Genomic DNA, 18,333 nt, shown 5'->3' on the forward strand with positions numbered 1-18,333 from the left:
AGAGCTTTGGCAATACTGTATGTAACTATGGTCATGCTAATAAAGCTATTATTGAATTGAATTGACTACCCTTTGTACATGTAGCTGTGGCTGACAACAAATAATGTTATTATGAATACATGTGCCTCCGAGTCCTGCATGAACTGTGCATGGACTGTATTTTAACATTGGTCATATGGTGGTATTGGAGAACCAACTATTTTTCAGGTGGTACTTGGTGTAAAAAGGTTGAGAACCACTGGCCTAGAGAATTTGTGTGTATTTTACTGTTTGTTGTTTACGTGCCTCCCAGCGGCCGGCTCCATCGCTGACTGTGTTCACGAGCTGCAACTCAGCCACCCCGATGCACCGTCAATAGTGCTCGGGGACATGAAGCAATGTCGCCTGGAGACTGTGTTACCTGGGTTCCAGCAGTATGTTAGGGATCACAGCAGGAAAGACAATATCCTGGACAAATGCTTTGTTAATGATAAAGTAGCCTATGTGTCTAAATACAGACCACCAATACTGAACTCTGATCATAATGTTGTGAATATGATACCAGTGTATAAGACCAAACTGAAGGGAAGTCAACCAGAAAAGAAAGTAATAAGGACATGGACAAATTAAAGTAGGGAACAGTTGAAAGCCTGTTTTGATTGGACAGATTGGGACATTTTTCAGGAATGTTCACTAGATGAAATAACTACTATACTAATTGTCTATTACCATCTGGCCGGGGACAACAGCTGGAAATTAGCCATGTCGGCTAAAGCTGCTCCATTTACTGTTTTTGTGACAGTTCATCGATGGGGACTGTCCACGACACTATTAATAAATAAACTAAAAACTAAACTAAACTAAAAAACTACTGTTACCAAAGACTATATTAACTTCTGTGTTCCCACTAAAGAAATACAAATCTATCCAAGTAATAAATCATATGTGACTAAGGACATTAAAGGGCCCATGTCATGGCCATTTCCACTGATCATAATTCCATTGTTGAGGTCTACTAGAATAGATTTATATTGTGCAATTTTCCAAACTCACATTGGTTTCTCATACAGCATCTCTGTAAACTACGTGTATTCACTGAATTTCACTCTCTGCCTTTAACGGCTCGTTGTAGCTCCAATAGCTCCAGCCCCCACCCTCCCTGTGAGCACAGTGTGCTCTGATTGGTCGGGACGTTGTGCCGTGGAGGTGTCGTTTCCTTGTTAGCGATACACAGCCAAACTCATCCTGAGCACACACAAAGTCACAGCCGAAGTAAAAACAATAAGTGTGGCTTGATATTGAGTAAGAAAAAGGTTGATAAACGCTGTGAGAATGGGTCTGCAGAGAGAATTTCTCATGTATTGTGTTTGTCTTATTTGTCTATGTTGATGTTACACATGGAGCTGCTGTGATGCAAGTCACATTTCAGACTTGATTTGACAATTAAAGTATTATCGTATCGTATACAACAACGTTCTAACCTATATCTAACCATATTGTGCATTCATATTGTATATTTCCAAACAGGTTGTGATCTTTCATTTGGGGATAACAGTGTTAGGCATTTGTGAGGTGCAACAACATTAACATGAACCTTTCTGTTGGTCGCTTGTTAGCAGACCCTCCACGCGATAGCAGAGCGAACAGGTACAGCAAGCGAGGGATCATTGTCCACTAGTAAATCGATTGCAGATGGCGTCGTGCTCGCGGACGGATACAAACAAAATAATAATGAATGGGTCGCGAAATATACTTTGGTGGCCGTTAAACCTGGGCGGCCCAAGTAAAGTCTATGTGTGGGAAACCCTGGACTTGAATTTTGAATTGAGCCGTCCCTAATAGATACTATCTCTTTACGCATTAGTGATGGGAATTTCGGCTCTTTTTAGTGAGTCGGATCATTTGGCTCGGCTCACTAAGAAGAGCCGGCTCTTTCGGCTCCCAAACGGCTCTTCATGTTACTACAGTTTACCAGAGCCTCAGTTTTGCCAGTTCACGCGCATGCTCCACTAGCACCCCCCGTCAAGGCTCGCTGGCAGTACACTTTCCGTCACAGGAACACGCTTTGCTGGCGGCGAAAATAATCCCACCAGACTCCTTTGCCCCTCCAACAGAGGGATGTCCTTGTCCTTTTCGTCATTTCAAGCGATAAAAACTCTCGTCAAATGACGGCAAGACGCCCGCCTGGCGGAAACGCTGGAATTAGGAATATATTGTGATGAAGTGCACACTGACCTGAGCTCCAGGGGTCTCCTTGTTCTCCTCCATGCTGCTCTCCTTCTCCGGCTGGGTCTCTGAAATAATCAACACAACTACAGCTGACACAAAACAAGACAACTCAATGCAACGGACAGACACAACAAAACTAATCTACAGCTACTTCGTAGGTTCATAGCAGAGGTGAGAAGTAACTAAGTACATTTACTCAAGTACTGTACTTAAGTACTATTTAGAGGTACTTTTACTTTACTTGAGTATTTCCATTTAATGCTACTTTGTCTGCGACAATAGGAGACAGTAATAAAGCTGCTTCACTGAAGAGGAGAAACTCACAGCTCCAGGACTCTGTCAGTCAGGAGGAGACTAGAAACAACAAGTCAATAAACTGAGGATTCATCCTGTAACATAAAGGAGTTACCTAACAGAAACCAGTATGCTAACGGTAATAAAGAAGAGTTACCGTACTAAAACAATATGCTGAAGGTAAAAAGGGAGCGTTTACTCAAACTAAACGGTATGCATATAACTTATGAGTATACTGTGGGATAAATAATGTTAGAGAAAGTAATTAAGGTATTTCCTCCACCTGAATGAGAATAAAAGACACACACTTATATTGCTTATATTTAGTGTTTTATCACATTATGTGCAGTGCCTTGTCTTATATATGCTGCTGTGACGTAAACATGTTCCAAATTGATCAATTTAGTCAATGTGATGCTAAGCAGAGGAGAAAATTATAGAAAGGTCAGATAGTTATTAACGTTACATGCAAATGACTTTAACCATTACGACAAAAAGTTATTATTATTAAATTATTAATATAATACAAATATTTAGATATAATTCTTCATAATCTGTGTAGCAACTTACATTCTAATTTACAGCTCACAGTTTGTTCATTTTTATTTCATTAAAATGACTTTATTCACATAGAAAATGACATTAATGGTTGTTTGAACCACGGTTATAACGCTATCTGTGTCATTAACTATCACTAAGTTAACACAGAAAGCAAGCTTTAGCTAGTGAGACTGTTTAATGTACCCCATGTATACAGTATTTTCTGTATATTGTGTATTCTTTAGATACTCTAGTCCAGGGGTTTTCAAAGTGTGGGAAGGTGAGCCTCCCCTCAGAGAACATAAGAACAGCCGCGCCCCCCCCTCCCAATTATTATTGCTATTATTATTATTATTATTATTATTATTATTGTTGTTGTTGCTATAATGCAGGAGTATTCAATTGCATTTCAAAGAGGTCCAGTAAGAGAAAATGTCATTAAATGTCATTAAATGCTCTGTTTTCGCTGTCTACCTTTCGCCATTTGAAATTACTCCGACTGTTTCTCTCCTCTTGTGTGTGTTTGAATCTATCGTGCTGACTCACTGACTGCACCGATTTGATTGGCTGAGTAGCGTCCCCTCCTTAAAACATTAAACAATAACTTTTTTAAACCTTTGTATCTTTATGTTTTAAACATATTGTATAAAACTCCCCCACTACTTGGACTATTCCTTGCACCCCTCTAGAATAAGCCCGACTGGTCTCAACCATATTGCATCAGTAACGTACACTTGTTCTTACAAGATCGCAAGGACACTGGTAGTGATCGGACAATTGAGTGTTGTTCAGTTTGTGTGTTGTGGAACATGCGTGTGCGTGCCTGAAAATATACCGCACACCCAATTACAATTGCATGTTCAATTCACTACCTTGGAAGTTAATAAAGTTGTTAAAGTTGGAACAGCCTGTGGACAGCCGTTCTTCCTTGCATGTCAGTCGCCGACACCTTCTTACAGAGGACAGGCAAATCTAGCTGCAGCACGACCCGTATATTTTCGCACGGTGTTCTCAACACATATTTTCTTTTAACATTTTTAACATTTTCAACATCGTGGATATATATATGCTTATATGCTCCCGGCAACACACTGAACGTCAACTTTGCCTCCTTATTACACTCACCCCTACTTTAGTGGGAACAATGAGTCTGCGTCTTTGATGCTCGCAGGAATAAACGCAGATCATCCTCTGGTTGCAGCCTTGACCGGTACTTGCTTTTGATCAAAGTCAATGCGGAAAACCCCCACTCACACAGGTAGGTGGAGGTGAAGGGAATGAGCACTGTTACAGCCTTTTTGGCGAGGTGGGGGAACTCGGTCTCCACAGACAGCCAAAAGTGGGCAAGTGTCACTTTATTAATCTTTTTCTCGTTCTTTTTTTCCTCACGCTGCGCCTCCCCTGAAGCTCTCTGGCGCCCACCAGGGGAGGCGCGCCTCACACTTTGAAAACCGCTGCTCTAGTCATATGTGTCCTGTGTGTAAACTTGCTGCTAATGCTTCATTTTTATTATATCTTATTGCATCTTTTAAATGTTTAACTCATGTAATGCCTGAAAACACTTCTGCTGTGACACAATCATTTCCCAGTTTAAGATAAATCATTATTTAAATAAAGTATGTATATTTATATATTTTAATGAGCTAAACTGTCGCTTAGCTTAGCGTTAGCTGCTAACTGAAGAACCCCATTCATTTCAATGGGAAAAATGCTACGTCACGGTGAGTGGCGATGCTAATAAGCTAGTTAGCATATATTTAAAACCATGGTAAAGAGCACCAACACAACAACTCAAACTGTCTTAAAGACAACTGGTGTAATAAATAACTAACATAAAGTCAGCTGAGCATTACAAATAAACTGTTACTCACCCAGAGCCGAACTAGAATAATAACTGTAGCTGTTAGACTTTAGCTGTTAGCCAATAGCTTTTAGACGATAGCTGTTAGACTTTATTTAAAGATAATTTGAGACTATTTTTGTCACACATTTTAAGTTTTTTTGTGAGTTTGTTTCTTCCAAGATTACAGCTGTTGTGTTAAATAAGATAACTTATTGTGAGGGCTACAAGCCTCACAAACGAACACACATCCTAAAGGTTATGCTTTTGTTTACATCAGACATACACAGACACATTGATTTGAAACAGCTTTGTTTTTGCTAGATTGAGTGCACACAATCTTGTTTAAAATATCTATTGTTAATTGTGTTGTGTGTAATCATATTGTCAGTGTCTTACAGCTCACCTTGCTCCTGGCCAAAGGCTGCGCTGATGGAAAACACTTGCCTTCATAGATGTGTCAGCTAATTGGACTACGCCATTCCTCACAAACCCTGAGGGGTGTTTAAAGAGGCCACTCCATTTAAGCCACCCTTTTTTTTTTTTAGAGCCTGTCCCCCTTGCACGCAACAATGGACTGGCCAGTAGAGCTATACATTCCTGCAGTGTGGAGATGAGGGGGGGGGGGGGTATGTGAGCTGCTCTTGGGCAGAAGAGCACACAGGATGTCACCCATTTTTGTGACGTTTTGTTTATGCGTTAAATGCTAGATTGTGTATGTTTATATCTACACCTTTTTGTTTAAACCTAATTGATTTTATTACCCATCTTAAAACTGTACATATATTGGGTAAATAAAATCCTTATTTTTGCACCTCAACCTGCATTCCTGATTTTTGCGTACCCTGGTCCTTCACACTTCTGATTCCTGATTAACTGTAAACTAAGCTGGTGTAAATACACTTAATGAAACCTCTGCAGGTGTCTAATCCACTCACCTCTTCTTCTTCTTCTCTCGGTTTTTGGCGGATTGCAAAGAACTTTAAAGGTGCATACCGCCACCTACTGTACATGAGTGTGATTGAATCATCATATCATTCCATCTCTCATGGACGTATCTATCTATGATCTAAACAAAAAATAAATAAATCAACAAAAAACATAAAATAAATAAAACAAAACAAAATAAAAATCTATGATCTTTCCTGACCTAATGTTACATTATGTTTCCTACCCCAGTTTCCCTCAGAAAGGTAAACAGTGTATTTCTGGTAGCTCTTACTCCTTCTGTTCCCAGAATACCAACCACACTCCCTCTCCCTCTCTGCCTCTAAAACGTCATCCTTTAGTTTTCCTCTTCCAGCTTTATAGATGACCCAATGTAACAAGATATGTTCCACGTGTTCTTTAACTCCACAGCTCCTACACTTGGCACTGTCACTTTTCCCCATGATATACAGCGTACCATTCAATGCTGTGTGATCCAGTCTGAGTCTAGCTATCATGATTTCCTCCCTTCTGTTTCTTTCTTTATAAATAGTAATTGTGATTGTCTTTTGAACTTTATGATACTCTTTGCCTTTCTGGTCTTTCTCCCACCTTTTCTGCCAGATGTCCATCCCTTTCTTCTTAATGACTGCTTTTCCTTCTCCTTCTCCAAGTTGAACTGTAATGTTATTTCCTTTTGTAGTGCACTTTTTGCTCATTTATCAGCACACTCGTTCCCTTTCACCCCCTCATGCAGGCACCCAGCAGAACTGCAGATCCATACCGCCTCTGTGAAGTCTTGACAGGCTGTGGTTAAGTTCTATGAGAATGTCTTCTCTGGCAGTTGTTGTTGACTGTATGCTTTTTAATATGGACAATGAATCTGTGCATATCACCACCCTATCTGGTCTGACCTCTTCAACCCACTGTAATCCTATTATTACTGCCAGCATTTGTGTTGCGTATACTGATAGTTGATCAGACGCTCTTTTTGAGATCGATATTTTAAAGTCTGGGATGTGTATACCAACTCCAACACACTCTTCCTTGTTCTTAGAACCATCGGTGTACATTTTGAGGTAATTGTAGTACTTTTCATTCAAGTACATACTTGTTTTAATTCCCACTTCATTTATTTGCCACTCTTTTTTCCTTTCTACGATACTCACATATGTTAGCTTCTGGGAAAAGCCATGGGGGAACACGGCTAAATGGGCTTGCTTTGGCAAACGTGATGGTCTTCAATCCACATGCCCTCGTTCTCTCCTTACTCGTCCAGCCAAACCCACGCCCCTGGAACTTTGCATATTCCCAGCAATCCTGTAGTTTTCTGTTTGTGATATTTTCCTCTCCACTTCCTTGAACCCTGACCCAGTATGACAGAGCAAGTTTCTCTCTTCTGATCTCCAGAGGTGTCTCTCCTGCTTCTATCAGAACTGCATTGATAGGGGATGACTTTATCGCTCCAATACACAGCCGCAATGCTTTATATTGTATTCTATCATAAAAGTGATCTTCTTGCTGCTGCTTCATACACTATACAACCATAGTCTATTGTGGACCTCATAATTGATCTGTATATGTCTATTAATGCTTGTTTGTCTGCGCCCCAGTTGCATCCAGCTACAGCTCGTAATAGATTTAATACTTTTTTGCATTTTGTTTCCACTTGATTAATATGCATTTTCCATGTGTATTTGCTATCAAACCACAGTCCTAGGTATTTGAACTCATTCACCTTTGTCATTGGACGGTCATAGTGTTAGCTGTTGGCCATCAATCTTGCGTTTATTTGTAAATACCATGTAGCATGACTTGCTTTCTGACATTTTGAATCCCCAGTTATATGACCACCTCTTCACTTTTTTAATCGCTCTAGCTATATTCTCCATTACGTATGGGGCATTTCTTCCCCTCATCCAAATAGCCCCATCATCTGCGTATAGAGCCGATTGGATGCATGTGTCTAAGCATGTCAATATATCATTAATCATGATGTTAAATAATATCTGACTGACTGCACTCCCTTGGGGAATACCATTTTCTATTTCTAAATAATTGGAAATATCTGCTCCAACCTTTACTCTAAATGTCCTGTCTGTTAAAAAGGCCCTTACCCAATTGTACATTCTCCCTCCAATACCCATTCTACTCAATTTGATCAGTAATCCATCCCTGCACACGAGTCATACGCCTTTGCAATGTCAAAGTACACTATTGCCATTATCTCTTTCATTTTCAATGTTTTTTCCACATCATTACTCACTCTTACTAATGCATCTATTGTGGACTGCCCTTTACGAAATCCGCTCTGAAAACGACTCAGCAGCAATTTTTGGTTTAACACCCCTTTGTACTTTCACGATTGGTTGCTGATACAAAGGAAATGACCATATTTGGATTTGCAGTTCTTTTTAATTAAATAAGTAAAAGATTCAAGCTCCGTTATTTATGGGCAAATATCCCCTATTATAGTGTGTATACGTCTCTAATGAGTGACACATATCATTGGCTGAGGTTGTGCTGATTTCTGGGATGTGTAACACTTGATTAAACTGTAAAGAAATTACAATTTATAAGGCAAAACACAAACATATACAAAAACGGAAATGTCCTATGTGGGTCTCAGAGGGTTAATAGTATCTGTGCTTGTTTTGCGCTGCCTGAAGGGGTGAATATCTACTCTTCTATGACTCTGACCCTTCGTTCAGGCGGCGGCCCAATAATGTTATTATTGATGTCTAATATGTTGATGCACAAATAAAACATTATGAGGGCACGAGAGAAGTTTGTGCACGAGATGGAAGGCTGACAGGCAGGTAGGCCGTCCAGTTATTTTAGCCGGGCCGGCTCAGATGATTGGTCGTGCTTTTTACAGCGCCACGTAGGGCTGTGCGATTATGGCAAAAATCATAATCACGATTATTTTGGTCAATAATTGATATCACGATTATTAAATACGATTATTCATTGACTTTGAAAACATCCATTTATTGAACTTTACAATACAAATAATAATTTGAACAGTATCTTTTTAACTGTTGATTACCCTGAACTAGGGATGGGTACCGAGCCCCGGTATTAAACGGGCCCCGGGGCTGAATTATTAAAGACCGCGGTACCGTTAAGCTCCGACGTTATCGGTCTTTTTATCGGTACTGGAGACATCTAAAAAATATGTCATGTGTATTATTGCTACACAAACATTATATTGCAGTTTTAGTGTCGCCAACTCCGTTTCTAATATGCAAAAAGACTGCAAAATGCGTCATTTTTTGTATTTTCGATCTCTCCAATCCAGACGAGAGATCTCTCTCCCCCGCCTGTGTGCGAGGGGGCGGGGCAGTTTACACACACGCAGCTGCTACATGCAGCAACTGAACACGGAGTAGATGGCGGAGAGAACGCGCTCCGAGGTGTGGTTAAACTTTACCCGTCTCGCTCGTTGCCTAAAGTGCAATAAGAGTTTAGCATGTCAGGGCGGTAACACGAGCAATTTGTCTAAACATCTTGCAAAAGTGCACCACGTTCAGACGGAGAAATGCACCGGGTTCGACTGTCTCTCTAGTAGCTCTGTAGCCCCATCCACGAGTAACGTTTCCACGTCAGGTATATTATGTATGCTAGCAGCAACACACGGAGCTAACTCAATGATTCAAACATGGGTTAATGATTAGAGGGAACTGAGTTATTTAGTTTGTTAAAGTTTCAGCCATTCTGTTCACAGTTCTGTCATCAGATTATTTAATATGATTTGTTAAAACGTTGTTGTTTCTGTTGATGTGAAATATTATGGATTTCATTTAAAATAAAAAGCAATGTTAGTTTTGTTCACAATTTGTTAATTTTCATTTAATTGTTTATTTGAATAGGGACAATGCACATTAATGAACACTTTAGACCAGTGGTTCTCAACTGGTTAGGCCTCGGGACACACTTTTTACTTGGTCAATACATCGCGACCCAACATTTTGAAGCACTCAAATCTATTCAACAAAAAATCGTGCTGTAATATATACGCTTTTGAGCATACAATATTAATAAAAGTGAAGTACAGTGCATATATCCCTTATATCCCTTCACAGAACTAAAGTATGCTTTTAAAAAAGGTTTAATGAGATGATGGAATCAAAGCTGAACTATATAAAAAGGCACACATGCTGAAACCCAACCCCAGCAGGGGGGTCTGGGGGGATTCTCCCCCAGGAGATTTTTAGAAATACTAACATAAACTACGCATTCTGGTACACTCTGAGAAGAAAATCGGGCCTTCAAAATAAAAGTTTGACTTTTTCCCCCCAAAAAAAAAAAAAATTCCAATTTTTTTTTTCAACTTTTTTTTCTTCACTCACACATCCGCGACCCACTCGAAACGGGTCCGCGACCCACCAGTTGAGAACCACTGCTTTAGACAAATAATGCTTCAAGTGTAAATATGCCGGATTTTAGCTTTGAGCTAATTTCCATCCGTAGTCCCTGACATACAACATATAGTTAGTTTACCTAATTTTTCTCTCCAAAAGAACCGATAAGAGTACCGTTAAAAGACCGGACCGATAAGCGGTATCGATAAAAGTAGTAGTACCGTTAAAACCTTAACGATACCCATCCCTACCCTGAACGTATAATTCAACTGAAAAACCAATAAAAAAATAAATAAAATAAATGATACATTTACATTTAAATAAATAATATCAAAATAATAAATACCAATAAACAAGATCAACAAATATTTTGGAGCGCACTTCAACAAGCTACTAAACATATGTAAATATGATAAATACAAATAAATTAGACTAAAATAAATTAGATCAAATATGTTGCAGTGCACGGTCACAACCAAGCAAAGCAAAATAATCGTTTTTTTCGATTATGTTGTTTTCGTAATTGTGGCAGGCCAAAATCGTAATTGCGATTAAAATACGATTAATTGCACAGCCCTAGCGCCACGGCTTCCACAGATGACATTTTTTTATGTATTTATTGTCAAAGCATTTAATGTATTCATTGTTATCGGGATGTTAAGAGCATTCCATGGAATATACCAAAAAGTGTTTCTGAAGTGAATTACCTTCCCTACCTTTAACCAGGCTTTCAGTCTAAAGCTCTGGCTTCAATGTTATAGTTATTTTATTGTTGGTTTCCTGCAGCAAATCTATTGAAATACATGCACATTTGCACACGAGCTACCTCTCTTAGTATCTGCACATCTTTCCCCTTTTCATATCAATACTGCACATATGTTATTGTATTATTCTGAGTATGTTGTCATAGAATACTGTACATAGTTTTTTGGGATATCCAGATTACATGTACATTATTTTCTATATCATAACATATAATAGTTCGTTTTTTTTAATCGTTTTTTGGTTGTTTTTCTTACTTTTTCCCTTCTTTACCTGTTTTTTGTATGCACCTTATACACCAAGGCAAATTCCTTGTATGTGTAAACCTACTTCTTATCTATTAAGTTGAATCTGTGCTCGTTTCCTCAGCCTGCATCAGTGAATATGAGCCTCAGAGACATCTACTCACCCTCTTCTATGACTCTGATCCCTCGTTCAGGCGGCGGTCCTTTAGCTGTAATGTCTTTGCTCTCCTTCACTTCTTTCTCCACCTTCACCTGCTTCACTTCTTTCTCCACCTTCACCTTCACCAGCTTCTCCTTCACTTCTTTCTCCACCTTCACTTTTTTCTTCTTCTTGCGCTCTGCCACCTTCTTGCTCTTCACACCCTCCTCATCGTCGTCTTCGTTCTCTGAGCTGGAGACGTTGTAGAAGCGCTTCAGGTCCTCGGTGGAGGTTTGGTTGATGGGTCGGCCTCTCTTGTCCACCGTGTATTTCTCCGTGAAGCGCTTGTCGTGAAACATGGACTGGAAAGGCTTGTCGATCTTGATCTTGCATTCTATCTCGGGCATCTCCCAAAATCTGGGGTCTTTCTGAACCCGGAGGAAACGCTCATCGCCGCCCTTCTTATTGGGCGACATGGTGGCAAACTGTACGTGTCACCTGACGAATAGAGAAAGGACATATTGTTGGATTAGTCACATGGACAACAAGCACTACGCTTCTGTCTTATATCATGTGTATGAGTGTCTTTATTACAGAAGATTGTGTGTATTTAGTGCACCAAACAGAAGACAGACAAGCATGTGTTTAAAAAGCCGTATAATTAAGAATGATAGATAGAATGATTTCAATACACATATCCTGAAGAGGTTATTGGGAACAAGTATTGATTTTGGTATAGGTAATGGTGAAAGCTAGACAACAGTGATTCAAGAACTGAAAATATATGTATGTATGATTCTATAAACCTTGTTATAACACAAGCTAGCTAGTATTGATTATCCTCTACAGACTGATAATGTACTGAAGATTATTGAGACAATCAATTAACTGTTTAGGTTACTCCAGAAAAACTGACAACGTTTCTTAAACCTATGTTTTGCAGCTTTAAATTGTACTAACCTAAATAAAAGTAGCAATACCACAGTGTAAAAATGGTTTGTTACAGGTGAAATCCTGCATACAAATATACTTTAAATAACTGAAGTAAGAGTACTTGTTTTGTAGAATGACCCACATCAGCATCATATATAATAGTATGCATGCAACACTAGTAAAGAACACATACATTACTAAAGTGTAGTACTTAAGTAAATGTATTTAAACCACATAAAATGATTAAAATAGTCATTGGGTATTACTGAAGCTGTGACTGGATCACTAAGTGAGCATGTAATGACCAACAGAAACCCAGTCTTTTCACTGTGAGAAATATAGAGCAGTTATGACTTCTGCTATCTAAAAATGAAATGTTAAAACTGAGATAAATGTCAGAAATCCTGCGCTGTGGTTCGGTTTCAGTCAACATGTAAACAATAGGTCCGAAACACTGAATATGAACAGTAACGGCGGGAAACCCAGACAGCAGCTGACAAATACACACAACACTGAGCATGTATGTACTCAGCTCAATAAACATTTATTGTTTGATGTTTCAAACAATAAATGTGTTTGAAACATCGTTTAAAAATAACAATAATCACAAAACTGCAGCCATACTTCTCTGGTCCTCCACTACACGTGTTTTCCCAGCGTGCACCTCTCCTTTGTTAGTAAGGAAAGCGAAGTGGGACAAAAGAGGGAAAACGCGCACGGATAAATCAGATGGTTAAACACAAGCTAAAAAAAAAACAGAAAATACATCTCGATACATTTGATTTTGAGTCATTTAATTAGCAAAAATATGAACTATATTTTCGTGTTCCAGCTTTTCCTATATAATGATGTTTGATTCATGTAAATGTAATTTAAAATACAGAAACTGGAAACTGTAAACTTTTTCACCATTTTCTGCCATTTGATGGACTAAGGAATCACTCAAAAACATATAGTTGTAGTATATAGTAGTATATATACATATCAAGTGCTTAACAAAGCCATATGTACTCACATTTGACATACATTAAGATATAAGCATACATTTTAGTCAATTTCTTTAGTCCACTTCCTGTTAGTGAATCCAGTTCCGCATTTTCCATTGAGCCCACTAGAATCTGGCCAAAATCACTGGCCTTTGTCATTGAGGTACACCAAGTACTACAGCATAATTGATCCTCTAGGTCACATGTGTCAAACTCAAGGCCCGGGGGCCAAATCAGGCCCGTGGTGGATTTAATTTCGGCCCGCAGGATAATGTTTAATTACTATTAGATCTGGCCCGCCGGTATATTGCACGCACACCTTCACTCCATCCTGAGGATCTCCTCAGCTCAGAGCCTGAGCCCAAACATTGATGAACTTGCACCCAAGATGAGATGCCAAGTATCTGGCTTGAACTAGCATCACAGAGCAGCAAACTGAGTTTCAATGGATGTTTACTTCTGCACTTTTTTTCTTGAGACAACAGGGCATGTTTGGTTTTTTCTTTGACGGAAATAGTTTTTTTGAAGCTGTTGTTGGCCTGTGGAAAAATGTAATCATAAGAAATGACTCCGGAAAAGCTGCAGATAGAGCCATAAGAAATGAATGCAACTGATTATTTAATGTTTAATCTTGTTTTTATAGGCAATCATTTAAAGGTCGGGTAGGTAATTTTGGAGAAACCAGCTCGAGTGCGCTAGAATCTGAAAATACACAGACGGAAGAAATCTGCCACTTCCTTACAGAGCCCCTCCTCCAACACACACGAACGCGCACATGACCAATGAGGGCACGAGATAAGTTTGTGCACATATGGAAGGCTGACAGGCAGGTAGGCCATCCAGTTATTTTAGCCGGGCTGGCTAAAATGATTGGTCGTGCTTTTTACAGTACTACGGCTTCCACAGATGACATTTTTTAATGGATTTGTTGTCAAAGCACTTAAGATATTCATTGCTATCGGGATGTTAAGAGCATTCCATGGAATATAACAAAAAGTGTATCTCGAGCCGGTTTCTCAAACTTACCTACCCCACCTTTAAGCTTTGTTAGTCCCAGGTTTAATATTTGCAATAAGTTCATTTCAATAAGTTTTGCAGTACAAATTGAACCAGTCCGGCCCTCGACGAGCACCCATTTTTTTTCATTTTGGCCCACTGTGTATTTGAGTTTGACACCCCTGCTCTAGGTAAACTATACAGATGTTATAAATAGTTACACTGTATGATTTAAGCATTAATTGAATAGTGTTGGTGGTTCATTATGTGCAAGATGAATAGTGCAAATATCACGTTTGTAAGTATAAATGGTGCAAATGTGTTGGAGCAGAGAGCCACATTTTTTGGATGTGTTAAAAATAGGAAAAATATAACATTGGGTCTGACTTATTCTTGAAATATGATTCCATATTTAGGTGTTTCTTTATTTCTGACACTTCTGTTTTCTCTGTTCTCATTCTCCCACAGTGTTAACCTTATTAAGCCTGATCTGGTGTTATGGTTCCTCAGTATGCACACTGACACATCAGCCTCACATACTCACATTGCTGCCGCTGTTTGAACTCTGCTGGTTTAACTTCCTCTGTTGGACACTTAGAGCTGAAGTCTTTAACACGCTTTGGTACAGAAAGCGTGGGAACAAAAAGGTGTGAATCGTTTCTTCTCATGGTTTTTGCTTTGCATCCTCAGATGATATCAGGTTTCAGTCGTGAAGAAGTACTCAGATCTTTGATTAGAAGTGCAACAATACTATGATACATGTAGAAGTCCTGCATTCAAAATGTTGTTCAGATACAAGTACAACATAAAAACATCAAAGTAGGAACACTAAAAATACTCAACATGCAGAATACCATTTTCAGAATAACATAATATTCCTGTATTATTATTAAAGCATTCATGTGCTCTTTATTGTTGTAGCTACGTCAATAGTGCAGGGTAGATTCATTTATAATAACATATTATCATTTAATAGTTGTTTTATATTTTGTATAAGAATCTTAATCGGCATACTAAAGCTGTCAACAAATATAATGCAGAAAAAAGGATGTTATTTCCCACTAAGATGTACAAGAGTAGAAGTATAAAGTAGCATACATAGGAAATACTGAAGAAAAGGATCTCGTAAAAGTTGTACTTCAGTGCAGTTTTTAGGAAATGCTGTTACATTCAGCCCGCTGTCAGCTTTAATGGTCAAACTCATATGTGTGCTGGTTAGCCTTCTGTAGCTTAGCACAAAGCCTTGAAGCAGAAGCAAACTGCTAGCTTAGCTTCATCAAAAGTAAAATAAAACACCAATGTTTTTGCTTCCTTATAGCATGTGTTTATGTGTGTGTGTTTGAATGTGTTTCAGAGATGTACGGCAGCGAGGACGGGTCGGTGCCGGCCACCTTCGAGATCCTCTACAGAGGATCAATTATGCTGTAGTACTTACTGCACTTTCTGTAAATTATATAGAATATTAATATATGCACTCCTGGTGGGAAGCAGTGTATTCTATGGGTTAAAGGAAAAAGTATTTAGAATAACCAAGAAATTATAATTCCATTGTAAAATATTACATATAACTCAATGTAGCATATACCTAAATGACAAAGGCCAGTGATTTTGGCCAGTGTCGGACCGATACCAATGCTATCTATCAGACTGGTGCCTCCCTAGTGCAAAGTACCAAAAATAAATGTAACCTTTGGTTTTGTTTTCTTTAATCCTCTCAAAAATGTGTCAATATATAATCCAACATATAATTCAAAGTCTATCATTCTTCACCATGGAGTGGCGCTGTATGCAGTGAGATCATGTTCATGTATATGTACGGTGCAGCCACTATTACCTGATACTCTTAATAACTCTGCTGAAACAACTGTGCCAACATTGTTTGCTCCCCATCTCTTCCCAGTTATGTGCTATATATTCGGTATCCAACAAACTATTTAAGACAAGAGGTCATTTTACCGCACAGTTTCTAACTTTAATTTTCATACTTACTACCATATTTTGCTGATAGTACTACTACTTACATACTTTTACTTAAGTAAGGTTTTGAATGCAGGACTTTTACTTGAGTATTTCTTCCAACACTGGGGTCAACATGTACCACAAAAGCTATAAAAACATGAATACCCCTTTGATATATTGTATACACAATGTACTAGAGTGAATAACAGAGGTGGAAAGAAGTTTTTTGTTCAATAATATTTCACAGTTCCAGCACTAAGAGTGAAGAGTTGCTGCTTTTGCTTTAAAATATTTAAAAATATTCAAAACATGTTTTAGTTTTCTCTTACTCCTAATACTTACAGAAAATGTTCCTAATTATACTGTATTACTTTTACTTAAGTGCCATTCATGATGCAGTATTTTTTTACCTGAAATTGAGTATTTTACAGTGTGGTTTTACTACTTTTACTAAATTAAGGAATTTTCCACCTCTGGTAAAGAACAATTACAACTAAAAGTGTCTCTGGACCTCAGAAACTATACAGTTAGTGAACCCTCAAACCACCTGAACACAGTGTGATCATTTTGAGGCTTAAGCTAGTTAGCTCTGTTAGCTGTGTTAGCACCGCAGCTCTCACCTGATCTTTGGACATCTCATCCGTGGAAACACCGTCTGACCCGTCTGACCTGTAGCTTAGCTTACAGTCTCCAAACGATCCGGTATCTGGCTCATGCTAAACTAACACATGCTAACCGCACTCCACAACAACACTGCTGATTAAAAGGAGTTTACTCAACATCGTGAAATACAGTACTGGCTAACAAATGGGAGAAATAACGCTAAAGACAAGGGTTAGCCCATTAGCTTGTTAGCCTGTAAGCTAGCCGAGCTACATGTAAACAAAAGGCGTTGACATGGCAACATCGTTTTCCCCCTTCTTCCTCTTCTGTCAAAATTCTGCAGCCTGCACAGGGATCTCCTCTTGAAGACTTGATTTAACCCTCCTATTGTCTTCGTTTTCCCCCCTTACTTTGGTGTTCGCGGTCAAATTTGACCGGTCCTGTTTTAACTGCTATTACATTAACACAAAAACCATTCATCATCACCAAATTTCATTTAACACCATTTCAAACGGTACATATTGTATCAGACTACTGGTATACATGAAAAACTGCAGTAAATATACAAAGAATAGACACTGAACGTGTATTGCATGTGCCATGTGGGGGGATGGGCACATAAGAGCGGGAAATGTGTCAAATTGTTGTGTGTGTGTGTGTGTGTGTGTGTGTGTGTGTGTGTGTGTGTGTGTGTGTGTGTGTGTATGTGTGTGTGTGTGTGTGTGTGTGGGTGTGAGTGTGTTTGTGTGTGTTTTATCTGATCCGGATGGTTACTTATTAATTCCTTTTCTTTATGGGACCGGGGAACACCATGGGTGTTACAAAGTTGACTAAATCATCCAAAATTCAATGAAAGCGGTGAACAGCAATTTTATATGTTCAAATGTCTACTGTGAAGGATATCATAATGCCTTAATGCAATCGAATGTAAAACAGAAAAGTTATGATTGATGAAAGTAGTAAATCGGTCAGATTTGACCCGAAGACAACAGGAGGGTTAATGTATTATAAGCACATACAAAGAACATTCTTAAAATTAAGCAAATATGATTAATAAAGCAATATACAAGGGAAAGGTAAAAGGCTCAAAGTCTTATCAAAGATTCAAAGGCTTTATTTTCATGTGCACAGTAGCTACATTGAATTTCATGGCAATGAAAACGTGAAGTCCCAAGCTCCTCCAACAATGCAACATAATTATATAGACCTTAAACAATTAACAATAAAAATAGTGCGAAAAGAAACAGAATATAAATAAAATATATTCTAATAGTGACCTGTGAGCTGATTGACATTAACATATTGTACAGAAAATTGAGTGGGGGAACTTCTGGAGTGTGTATTTGAATATATGTATTTAAAATATGTAATGTTTCACAGTTCCAGCACAAAGTGTGACGATCTGCTGCTTTTGCTTTCAAATATTTTCAAATATTCAAAACATGTTTTAGTTTTTTTGCACTGAGTACTCTTACTCCTAATACTTTAAGTATCATCAATATATTACAGGTCTCAGATATATACAAAACATGCTTTT

At 38.5% G+C, this 18,333-nt stretch overlaps 2 protein-coding genes across 3 annotated transcripts in view; both read right to left on the bottom strand.

Moving 5' to 3' along the window:
• The window catches only part of LOC117481730 (zinc finger protein 664-like), a 76,711-nt gene extending 63,800 nt beyond the window's left edge, over positions 1 to 12,911 (bottom strand). For both annotated transcript variants that reach the window (XM_034129587.1, XM_034129588.1), the window contains exons 1-3: positions 12,877 to 12,911; positions 11,345 to 11,817; positions 2,215 to 2,273 (exon numbers count right to left, since the gene is read on the bottom strand). In XM_034129587.1, coding sequence (XP_033985478.1) covers positions 2,215 to 2,273; positions 11,345 to 11,795 — 510 coding nt within the window. In that variant the 5' untranslated portion in view covers positions 11,796 to 11,817; positions 12,877 to 12,911. The remainder of the gene's footprint in view (positions 1 to 2,214; positions 2,274 to 11,344; positions 11,818 to 12,876) is intronic.
• LOC117481734 (E3 ubiquitin-protein ligase TRIM39-like) overlaps positions 1 to 18,333 on the bottom strand; it is a 937,572-nt gene that overhangs the window by 354,143 nt on the left and 565,096 nt on the right. The gene's annotated exons all lie outside the window — the stretch shown is intronic.

This window comes from Trematomus bernacchii, unplaced genomic scaffold (assembly GCF_902827165.1).
Source record: "Trematomus bernacchii unplaced genomic scaffold, fTreBer1.1, whole genome shotgun sequence".
Classification (NCBI taxonomy): Eukaryota; Metazoa; Chordata; class Actinopteri; order Perciformes; family Nototheniidae; genus Trematomus; species Trematomus bernacchii.